General features: G+C 43.0%; 1 protein-coding gene across 2 annotated transcripts in view; it reads right to left on the bottom strand.

Annotated features, from left to right (window-relative positions):
• The window catches only part of RASGRF2 (Ras protein specific guanine nucleotide releasing factor 2), a 216,088-nt gene that overhangs the window by 134,657 nt on the left and 69,184 nt on the right, over window positions 1-12,247 (bottom strand). For both annotated transcript variants that reach the window (XM_048850622.2, XM_048850621.2), the window contains exon 10: window positions 4,428-4,588. In XM_048850622.2, coding sequence (XP_048706579.2) covers window positions 4,428-4,588 — 161 coding nt within the window. The remainder of the gene's footprint in view (window positions 1-4,427; window positions 4,589-12,247) is intronic.

Below are 12,247 nucleotides of genomic sequence, written 5' to 3'. Positions count from 1 at the left end.
TACTTGTACACTATGCTAGAAGTCTAAATGCTAAGATGCGTGCACTTGAGTGCCTGGTATTAAATGAGGATGTTGATATAATAGGCATCCTAGAAACTTGGTGGAATGATAACAATCAAAGGAACACAGTAATACCAGAATGCAAAATATATAGGAATGACAGAGTAGGTCATGCCCATGGGGGAATGGCATATGTGTGAAAGAAAGGATAGAGTCAAATATAGTAAAAATCTTAAATGAATCAAACTGCACCATAGCTTCTATGGATAGAAATTTCACGTGTGAAAAATCAGAGTAAAGCAGTAAGATACTACCAACCACCTAACCAGGATGAGGATGGTGACTGTGGAATGCTCAGAGAGATTAGAGAGGCTACTGTGACAGGGTCGGGCCAGATGGCTACAGGAGAGGAATAGAAGGCAGATATATTAGCCCCAGGTTAAGTAGGTCCCTTTTCCCTGGGTAAGGTAACAGGGAAGGTTCCAGAACAAACAAGAACCTTCTGGAGACAATTAAGACAGACAGGCAGGCTGATTAGAACACCTGCAGCCAATCAAGAAGCTGCTAGACTCAGTTAAGGCAGGCTAATCAGGGCACCTGGGTTTAAAAAGGAGCTCACTTCAGTTTGTGGGGTGCGTGTGAGGAGCTGGAAGCAAGAGGCACTAGGAGCTGAGAGTGAGAACGCGGACTGTTGGAGGACTGAGGAGTACAAGCATTATCAGACACAAGGAGGAAGGTCCTATGGTGAGGATAAAGAAGAGGTTGGGAGGAGGCCATGGGGAAGTAGCCCAGGGAGTTGTAGCTGTCGCACAGCTGTTCCAGGAGACACTCTAGACAGCTGCATTCCACAGGGCCCTGGGCTGGAACCCGGAGTAGAGGGCGGGTCCAGGTTCCCCCTAAACCTCTCAACTCCTGGTCAGACACAGGAGGAGTTGACCTGGACTGTGTGTTCACGAAAACGGCCAAACTGAGGGCTGCCGTGAAGCTCCAATGCAAACAAATCTGCCAATAAGCGCAAGACCCACCAAGGTAGAGGAGGAACTTTGCCACACTACAAAAACAGAAAACCCAATAATAATGGGGGATTTCAGCTATCCTCATATTGACTGGGTATATGTCACCTCAGGACAGGATGCAGCGATAAAATTTTAGACAGCATTAATGACTGCTTCTTGGAGCAGTTAGTCCTGGAATGCACAAGGAGAGAGGCAATTCTTGATTTAGTCCTAAATGGCACATAGGATGTGGTCAAAGAGGTGAATATAACTGAACCACTCAGTAATAGTGACCATAATACAATTAAATTTAACATTCTTGTAGGGGAGAATACCAAAGAAACCCACCACAGCATCATTTAATTTCCAAAAGGGAAAATACTCAAAAATGAGGAAGCTAGTTAAACAGAAATTAAAAGGATGAGTCACAAGAGTGGAATGGCTGTAAGTAGCATGGAAACTTTAAAAACACCATAAAAGAGGCTCAAACTAAATGTATGCCATTGCCACCACAGCTAAACAACTGAGTGAAAGAGGCTGTTAAAGATAAAAAGACATCCATTAAAAATTGGAAGTCAAATCCTAGTGAGGAAGATAAACAGGAGCATAAACTCTGGCAAGTCAAGTGTAGAATTATAATTAGGAAGGCCAAAAAAGAATTTGAAGAGCAATCTAGCAAAAGACACAAAAAGTAACTGCAACATTTTTTTACATACACCAAAAACAGGGAAGCTGTCAAACAATCAGTGGGGCCACTGGATGATCAAGGTGCTAAAGGAGCACTCAAGAAAGACAAGGCTGTTGCAAAGAAGCTAAATGAATTCTTTGCACCAGTCTTCATTGCAGAGGAAGAGAGGGAGATTCCTACACCTGAGCCATTCTTTTAGGTTACAAATCTGAGGAACTGTCCCAAACTAAGGTGTCAGTAGGGGAGGTTCTGGAACAAAATGATAAACTAAACAGTAATAGGTCACCAGTACCAGATGGTATTCACCCAAGGATTTTGAAGGAACTCAAATATAAAGTTGCAGAGCCACTAACTGGTATGTAACCTATCACTTAAATCAGCTTCTGTACTGTATGACTGGCAGATAGCTAATGTGATGCCAATTTTTTAACGAAGGTTACAGAGGTAATCCTGGCAATTACAGCCCAGTAAGCCTAAATACAGCACCAGGCAGACTGGTTGAAACTATGGTAAATAAGAAAATTATCAGACTCTTAGAGGAACATGATAAGTTGGGGAAGAGTCAACATAGCTTTCTTAAAGGGAAATCACGCCTCACCAATGTATTAGAATTCTTTGAGGGGGTCAACAAACTTGTGGACAAGGGTGATCCAGTGGATACAGTGTACTTTCAGAAAACCTTTGACAAGGTCCCACACCAAAGGCTCTTAAGCAAACTAATAGTCATGTGATAAGACGGTAGGTCCTCTCATGGATCAATAACTGGTTAAAAGGTAGGAAACAACGGGTAAGAATAAATGGTCCATTTTCACAATGGAGAGAGGTAAATAGCAGTGTTCCCCTGGGATCTGTACTGGGATCAGAACTGTTTAACAAATTCATAAATGATCTGGATGTACAGTGAGGTGGCAAAGCAGATGATATCAAACTACTCAAGATAGTTAAGTCCAAAACAGACTGCAAAGAGTTACAAAGGGATCTCACAAAACTGGGTGGCTGAGCAACAAAATGGCAGATGCAATTCAATGTTGATAAATGCAAAGTAATGCACATTGGAAAACATAATCCCAACTATACATACAAAATGATGGGGTCTCAATTAGCTGTTACCACTCAATAAAGACAAACTGAAGTCATTGTGGATAGTTCTCTGAAAATACCCACTCAATGTGCAACGGCAGTCAAAAAAGCTAACAATGTTAGAAATCACTAGGAAAGGGAGAGATAAGACAGAAAATATCATAATGCCATTATATAAAATTACAGAGAAGGGCAACAAAAATTATGAAGGGTATCGAACAGCTTCCAGATTAGGAGAGATTAAAAAGACGAACTGTTCAGGAAGAAAAAGAGACGACTAAGCAGGGAGATGATAGAGGTGTATAAAATCATGAATGGGGTGGATTAAGTGAACAGGGAATATCCTTCACATAACACAAGAGCCAAGGGTCACCCAATGAAATTAATAGGCAGCAGGTTTAAAAGAAGTATTTCTTCACATAACGCAGTCAACCTGTGGAATTCCAGGGGATGTTGTGAACCAGGGGATGCTGTGAAGGCCAAAAGTTATAACTGGTTCAAAAAAGAATTAGATAAGTTCATGGAGGATAGGTCCATCAGTGGCTATTAGCCAAGATGGTCAGGTATGCAACCCCGTGATCTGAGTGTCCCTAACCCTCTGACAGCCAAACGCTGGGACTGGACAACAGGAGTTGGATTACTTGATGATTGCCCTATTCTTTTCATTCCACTTGAAACCTCTGGTATTAGCCACTGTCAGAAAACAGAATGCTGGGTAGAAGGAGCATTGGTCTGCCCCAGTATGGCCATTCTTATGTTTTTATTTTTATTTTTTTTATGTTTCAGGCCCTAGGAAGTCAGTGACTCTCACTCACACATTCAGGCTGAATCTCATGACCTGATTTGATTTGGGATGGAATTAAATTTTTCTCCCAAGTCACATTAGCCTATCTGGAAAGAATATCAGTGTGTGGCAGGAGGAGGTCTACATTTCCCTGGGAAACATTCTGCAGGGATCAATTGGGAGAAAGTTTAGGTGTGTGCCTGGAAACCTGAGGTGCACCAGACTATTTGCAGCTTTAGCACACTTTCATGATGCACCTGAGCTACAATGCCTGGAATGCTTGTTTTCAGTGTCACAGTTTCAGATGGAGAGTCTCTTGAGCTAGAAGCTAGTAATCATGGCCTCTGTTCTCAAAAGTTTTTCCCAGGTGAGGCTAAGGGCAGGGAACATATAAATTTATATTCCTATATTTTATATACACCATTACGCATACTGTGCTGTGTAACATGAATACAGTGGCAGAGAGAAGGACATGCAGATAATTAGCATCTTTTCATTCTAGGGTGAAGAGGGTTGAGTTTATTAATATTCTATGCATATGCAATTGTCTAAACCTTTCCCGCAATAAATGTCACCTTGTTATTTTTCACTGACCAGTTCATAATTTTAATTGAATGTCTTTTAGAGAGACTAACATACACTTTAAACTGAATCACTATTATTTTCTACCTACATAACAATGGGAGAGTATTTCAGTCAATTAATGTGCATTATCGCAGTTTTGTTTACTGCAGCAAATGAAAATCCTCACATTTTAAACCATAATACCATGAGATACTGAAATTTCACAGACAGTGATAAGTTAAAATATTTATTGCCCTCAATTTTCTATATTTTAACCATCTGGCTTGTAAATGAGATAGTTATGTAAATTCTGTACCTTAAGCAGATGCAGTTTTCCTCCTGAACTTCTTGTACAAATTAAAAAGTGTTTTGTAAATAAGAAGCATTGTCTTTCTCCTTCTTTTTTCAAAGACAATGATCCCAGGCGAACTTTACTAAGTTTCCCCCTCTCAACTGAAGGGACTTGAATAAGAGAACCTGGTGATTACAAAAGTGAAGAATTTGCTGTAATTATAAAACTATTTAATAAGTGTTAATGTAACAGGCAGTCTATTCTGTACTATATATAAAAAGCATTTGTGCAAGTCATTAACTCCCACAGGAGTGCAGCGATACCTTGCTCTTAGAACAGAGACTAGTAATTTTTTATTTTTTTTAACCCTCTAGATTAGTTTTCACTCCCTAGATCAAATTCAGGGAAAAGTTGTACCTCTTTATACCAACAATAATTGCAACCCTATTTCTTTACTCACAGTAGGGCCACATGCAGCCAAATCCAACCTGCGGTAATACTTGAACTCCTGCCAGAGAGGTTTCTTGGAAAAATCCATGGGTAGTTTAAGTTTTATATCATGAGTCATTTGGTCAGATAATGGAGATTAGGTGGCAATGTAGCACAGTTTTCACTAATTTTGATATTTAGTATCTTTGCAAAATGAGTAATTTACACATCAAGGAGATGGAAGAGGGTAGGGATACGGTACAGTTGAAAAAGCAAGTGACAGAGGAGTGTAACTAAGATGGGCTTCTTCTCCTTTACTTTACTTTACACAATTCTCAGCCCTCCCAGGCCAAACTGAAGCCTACTGTCTGCAGACACAACTGCCACTGAATTCAATGGAGACTGTATCCTGTTATGCCAGCGTCTGAATCAGATCACCACAAAATTTCACATTGGTAAAAGTTACATTACTATGCCACTTACACCATCTTTAACCTGTTTTCTGACCAATTTTCACAAGACACCCAACTTACACCACCATTTGTGTCACCCATTTGTGACCTTTATGGGGTCAATTTTTTTCTTATGGGTCAAATGTACAACTCCTTATGTGTATCTGAGAGCAGTATCTGACCCAAAGTCTACACACATTTCCTGAAAGGAACTTTCAAAAGTTTATCCACTTAATTAATGAATATTAGCTTAAAATTCATTACATTATATTGGAAGGAAAATCATCTTGTTCACTCTTCATGTATAAAATGTTAAGTTAATAAACAATATATAAATGGAAAACAAATGTCTTACTGAGAAAGCAATGTTCAGTTTACATAAAATGTAGCTGAATACTTACCTTCCCCAAATACACATTTTACATTAATTTTAGACATAATATATAAAAAGCTTCTATAAACAGGCATAGTCAAATACACACTGGTAAAAGACAGAACTGTATTCACTAATGCCTATTTTATGTTTAAACTAGAGGGGTATGACAAAATTCTCACCATTGCAATAAAAAACTGGAATAAAGTCCAACTTTCAGAAGTTTTGCAGTGGCATTTTTTAGTTTCATGAAACGTTTTGCAGATTCATCTAGAATTCTGAGCAAAAAAATTGTGGCCTTTTTTTCTGGCAAACAAAACTGCCTATCTGTCCAGCTGAAAAGCTACTAAGAAGACCAGCTTTGTGTGTTGAATTTGGACATTCATTCCCTGACACCTTCCACCATTACCTTCCAAAACACTATGCAAGGCTTTGCTTGAAGTTAAAAAATTTTGAAGGAACTTTCTATTCCAGGGCTTAGAACATGTTCTTCTTAGCTCCTAAAATTCAGGTTAGGATTTAATAGTAGTATTCATCTTATCCGTATTCTGTCTGGGGCAGAAGCAACTACATTAGGGTTATCTGTTATCACTTTGATTAAAGAAGTATTCATATTCACAAAGGGGTTTAGAAATACTCATTTTTTGCTGATGATATGGTACAACTCTTTGAGTAGTACAGTATTTAATAATGCCAAGATGGGCTGAAGATAGAGTATTTGTTAATGCCAAGTTGTGTTCCTGCAGAAATATGAAATGTTATTATATAAATATAAAAGTTACTGTGTGAACTTACTTTGCTGGATTAAATAAACAATCTAATATTAATCATATATTGAGTCAGTTCCCCAGCACATACTCTATGGTCCCCATCCAGCAAAGAGGCCAATTTCTTTTAGGGTTTTCTGTTTGGTGAATTCCTATTAACAACAGGAGCTGAGCATCTGTTTGCCACACATTCCCACTACAGATTTCCTCTTAAGGGGGGAAAAAACAAAAACACATATTGGGACAGCTCCTTATTGTAACAAGTGATGCTAATTTTGGAACACTCATTAACCCAAATAAATACAGTGGCATGCTTCTGTAGAATTTTCAGATCAATCCTGGGTATTTTAACCAGAAATACTTGAACTAAATGGTTTGGTATTGCCAAAATATTATTTTAACAAAATATCTGCAATTCAGGACAAACTAAGCCCTGGTCTACACTACAGGATTAGATCAAATTTAGCCGCGTTAGGTCGGTTTTATAATGAATGCATCTGCACAAGCAATCCCATTCCGTCAACCTAAAGGGCTCTTAAAATCAACTTCTGTACTCCTCCCCGGCAAGGGGAGTAGTGCTAAAATCGACCTTGTTGGGTCGAATTTGGGGTAGTGTGGATGCAAATCAACGTTACTGGCCTCCGGGAGCTATCCCAGAGTGCTCCGATGTGACTGCTCTGGACAGCATTTTCAACTCTGATGCACTAGCCAGGTACACAGAAAAAGCCCCGGGAACTTTTGAATTTCATTTCCTGTTTGGGTCAGTGTGGCGAGCTCAGCAACACAGGTGACGATGCAGTCCCCCCAGAATCGCAAACGAGCTCCAGCATAGACCAAATGGGACACTTGATCTCATAGCTCCAAGGGGAGAAGAATCTGTGCAGGCAGAACTCCGATCAAAAGAAGAAATGCTAATAAATATGCCAAAATCGCACAGGGCATGATGGACAGAGGCTACAACAGGGACACACAGCAGTGCCGCATGAAACTCAAGGAGCTCAGGCAAGCCTACCAAAAGACAAAGGAGGCAAATGGTCACTCTGGGTCAGAGCCCCATACATGCTGCTTCTATGATCAGCTGCATGCCATTCTAGGGGGGGACCCTACCACTACCCCACCACTGTCTGTGGACACTTGCAAGGGGGGAGTCTCATGCAACACGGAGAAGGATTTTGTGGATGAGGAAGAGGAAGAGGAGGAGAATGTGCAGCAGGCAAGTGGTGAATCATAGAATATCAGGGTTGGAAGGGACCTCAGGAGGTCATCTAGTCCAACCCCCTGCTCAAAAGCAGGACCAATCCCCAATTAAATCATCCCAGCCAGGGCTTTGTCAAGCCTGACCTTAAAAACTTCTAAGGAAGGAGATTCCACCACCTCCCTAGGCAACACATTCCAGTGTTTCACCACCCTCCTAGTGAAAAAGTTTTTCCTAATATCCAACCTAAACCTCCCCCACTGCAACTTGAGACCATTACTCCTTGTCCTGTCCTCTTCTACCACTGAGAATAGCCTAGAACCATCCTCTCTGGAACCACCTCTCAGGTAGTTGAAAGCAGCTATCAAATCCCCCCTCATTCTTCTCTTCTGCAGACTAAACAATCCCCGTTCCCTCAGCCTCTCCTCATAAGTCATGTGTTCCAGACCCCTAATCATTTTTGTTGCCCTCCGCTGGACTCTTCCCAATTTATCCACATCCTTCTTGTAGTGTGGGGCCCAAAACTGAACACAGTACTCCAGATGAGGCCTCACCAATGTCGAATAGAGGGGGATGATCACGTCCCTTGATCTGCTTGCTATGCCCCTACTTATACATCCCAAAATGCCATTGGCCTTCTTGGCAACAAGGGCACACTGCTGACTCATATCCAGTTTCTCGTCCACTGTCACCCCTAGGTCCTTTTCCGCAGAACTGCTGCCTAGCCATTCGGTCCCTAGTCTGTAGCTGTGCATTGGGTTCTTCCGTCCTAAGTGCAGGACCCTGCACTTATCCTTATTGAACCTCAGCAGATTTCTTTTGGCCCAATCCTCCAATTTGTCTAGGTCCCTCTGTATCCTATCCCTGCCCTCCAGCGTATCTACCACTTCTCCCAGTTTAGTAGCATCCGCAAATTTGCTGAGAGTGCAATCCACACCATCTTCCAGATCATTTATGAAGATATTGAACAAAACCGGCCCCAGGACCGACCCCTGGGGCACTCCACTTGACACCGGCTGCCAACTAGACATGGAGCCATTGATAACTACCCGTTGAGCCCGACAATCTAGCCAACTTTCTACCCACCTTATAGTGCGTTCATCCAGCCCGTACTTCTTTAACTTGCTGACAAGAATACTGTGGGAGACCGTGTCAAAAGCTTTGCTAAAGTCAAGAAACAATACATCCACTGCTTTCCCTTCATCCACAGAACCAGTAATCTCATCATAGAAGACGATTAGATTAGTCAGGCATGACCTTCCCAGGTTCTCCCCGGCAGCCAGGACCTTTTCATCACCCTGGAGCCAATACCCTCCCAAGGCAGGATCCTCTACCCTGAAGGTGGAGAAGGCACCTATGGTGAGTGCATATTTGTAACTACAGTACAGGGTTTAAAAGCAATTGTGTTTAATGTTTGATTTGCCCTGAAGACTTGGGATGCATCCATGGCTAGTACAACTACTGTTAACGTGTCTGGGGATGGAACGGGAATCCTCCAGGGACATCTCCATAAAGCTCTCCTGGAGGTACTCTGAGAGCCTTTGCAGAAGGTTTCTGGGGAGGGCTGCCTTATTTCATCCTCCATGGTAGGACACTTTACCACGCCAAGCCAGTAGCAAGTAGTCTGGAATCATTGCAGCACAAAGCATGGCAGTGAATGGTCCTGGATTTTCATTGCATTCAAGCAACATTCAGTCTTTATCTTTCTGCGTTAGCCTCAGGAGAGTGATATCATTCATGGTCACCTGGTTGAAATAAGGGAATTTTTGTAAGGGAACAATAAAAGGACCCCGTTCACGCTGCGCTGTTTGCGCTTGGCTCAAAGGGATCTTCCCATAGCCATGCGGCAGGGGGACGGGTGAAGGATCATCCCAAATAGTCTTGCAGAGGGGTGGAGGGAGGTGTGTGCTGCACATCCACCTGAAAACCACAGCCCCTCCTTTTAAATGGCAAACCCAACCAGCATTGCTTGCTATGGGAAAGGAGGAAGCTGCAGTTTGAAAACATTCCCACATGTTATGAAGCCATTAGAAGCCAAACCCACATGCTTTTGGCTTACCATGGCTGCCTGGAAACCGAATTTCTGTTGCCCAGCCATGTGTTATGTGTCTGGCATTACAGGCGCTCAATATAAAAGGCAAAATGCGACCTTGTACCTAAACCACATGTGCTGTCTGCTGTGAATTGGTTGATTCACTGTGAAAGGGTCTCCCTTTTGTTCTCAGAAATGCGTCATCTTAAATTTTACTCTCCCTTTTTATCCCCCTGCAGGTGCAAATGTTTCTATGCTCCCCCTATCATCTCCATCCCTGAGGTTATTGCAGATTAGAAGGCGAAAAAAACACACTCGTGACGACATGTTTCCGAGCTCATGTAGTCCTCCCATACTGATAGGACACAGCTGAATGCATGGAGGCATTCAGTGGCAGAGTCCAGGAAAGCATTAAGTGAGCATAATGAGAAGAGGCAGGACGCAATGCTGAGACTAATGGGGGAGCAAACGGACGTGCTCAGGCATCTGGTGGAGATGCAGGAAAGCCAACAAGTGCACAGACTGCTGCTGCATCCACTATACAACTGCCTGCCGTCCTCCCTAAGTTCCATATCCTCCTCAGCCAGATGCCCAAGAATGCGGGGGGGGGGGGGGGGAGGCTCCAGGCACCCAGCCACTCTACTCCAGAGGATGGCCCAAGCAACAGAAAGCTGTCATTCAAACAGTTTTGATTTGTAGTGTGGCTACAATAAGTAATGTGCCCTTGTCCTTCTCTCCTTCTCCCCTACCCCACCTGGGCTACCTTATCAGTTATCTCCCTCTTTTTTTAATTAATAAAGAAAGAATGCATGGTTTCAAAACAATAGTGACTTTATATCCTTTACCAGCTGTGATTGAAGCGGGGAGGGTGGTTGGCTTACAGGGAATTAAAATCAACAAAGGGGGAGGGTTTGCATCAAGGAGAAACACACACAACTTTCACACCGTAGCCTGGCCAGTCATGAAACTGGTTTTCAAAGCCTCTCTAATACGTAGCACGCCTACCTGTGCTCTTCTAATCACCCTGGTGTCTGGCTGTTCAAAATTGGCAGCCAGGCAATTTGCTTCAACCTCCCACCCCACCATAAATGTCTCCCCCTTACTCTATATACTCTACTATATTATGGAGCACACAGCAAGCAGTCATAACAGTGGGAATATTGGTTGTGTTGAGGTCTAACCTAGTCAGCAAACAGCGCCAGTGAACTTTTAAATGTCGAAAGGCACATTCTACCAACATTCTGCACTTGCTCAGCCTATAGTTGAACTTTTCCTTACTACTGTCCAGGCTGCCTGTGTATAGCTTCATGACCCATGGAAGCAAGGGGTAGGCTGGGTCTCCAAGGATAACTACTGGCATTTCAACATCCTCAACAGTAATTTTCTAATCTGGGAAGTAAGTCCCTTTTTGCAGCTGTTCAAACAGCCCGGAGTTCCTAAAGCTGCGAGCATCATGCACCTTTCCCGGACATCCCACGTTGATGTTGATGAAGCGTCCCTTGTGATCCACCAGTGCTTGCAGCATCATTGAGAAGTACCCCTTGCAGTTTATGTACTGGTTGGCAAGGTGTTCCAGTGCCAAGATAGAGATATGCATTCCGTCTATCACCCCACCACAATTAGGGAAACCCATTGCAGCAAAGCCATCCACTATGACCTGCACATTTCCCAGAGTCACTATCCTTGATAGCAGAATGTCAGTGATCGCACTGGCTACTTGAATCACAGCAGTCCCCACAGTAGATTTGCCCACTCCAAATTGATTCCCGACTGACCAGTAGCAGTCAGGCGTTGCAAGCTTCCATGGGGCTATTGCCACTCACTTCTCAACTGTCAGGGAAGCTCTCATCTTGGTATTCCTGTGCTTCCAGGTGGGGGAAAGCAACTCACAGAGTTCCAGGAAAGTGGCCTTACATATGTGAAAGTTTCGCAACCACTGGGAAGATCTGCAAGATTATGCGGTCCCACCAGTCTGTGCTTGTTTGCCGGGCCCAGAATCAGCGTTCCACTGTATCAACCAGCCCCACTGCCACCAGGATGTCCCAATTGCCACATCCCATGCTTTCAGGAATGTCTGTGTCCATGTCCTCCTCACAATCATCCTCGTGCTGCTGTCTCTTAGCCAAGTTCTGCACATACTGCAATATAATGCGTGAGGTGTTTACAATGCTCGCAACAGCAGTGGTGAGCTGAGCGGGCTCCATGCTTGCCATGCTATGGCGTCTGCATGGGTAACTCGGGAAAAAAGTTGCTAAATGATTGTCCGCAGTTGCTTTCATGGAAGAAGGGAGGAAGGGACAGAGGGGAGACTGATGACATGTACCCCAAACCACCCACAACAATGTTTTTGCCCCATCAGGCATTGGGAACTTAACCCAGAATTCCAATGGGATAGCTTCCCACAGTGCACCGCTTCGTGAGTCAATGCTATCCACGGTAGTGAGGACGCACTCCGCCAACTTAATGCGTTAAGTGGGGACATACACAATCGACAGTATAAAATCAATTTCTAAAAATAAACTTCTATAAAATCGACCTAATTTCATAGTGTAGACATATTTTTCTTTTTAAAATGAGGCTTTAAATCTGCATGCTG

Source organism: Caretta caretta, chromosome 5 (genome assembly GCF_965140235.1).
Source record: "Caretta caretta isolate rCarCar2 chromosome 5, rCarCar1.hap1, whole genome shotgun sequence".
NCBI classification, from domain to species: Eukaryota; Metazoa; Chordata; order Testudines; family Cheloniidae; genus Caretta; species Caretta caretta.
The sequence above is the reverse complement of the archived record's forward strand: the minus strand, read 5'-3'. Positions and strand labels throughout refer to the sequence as shown.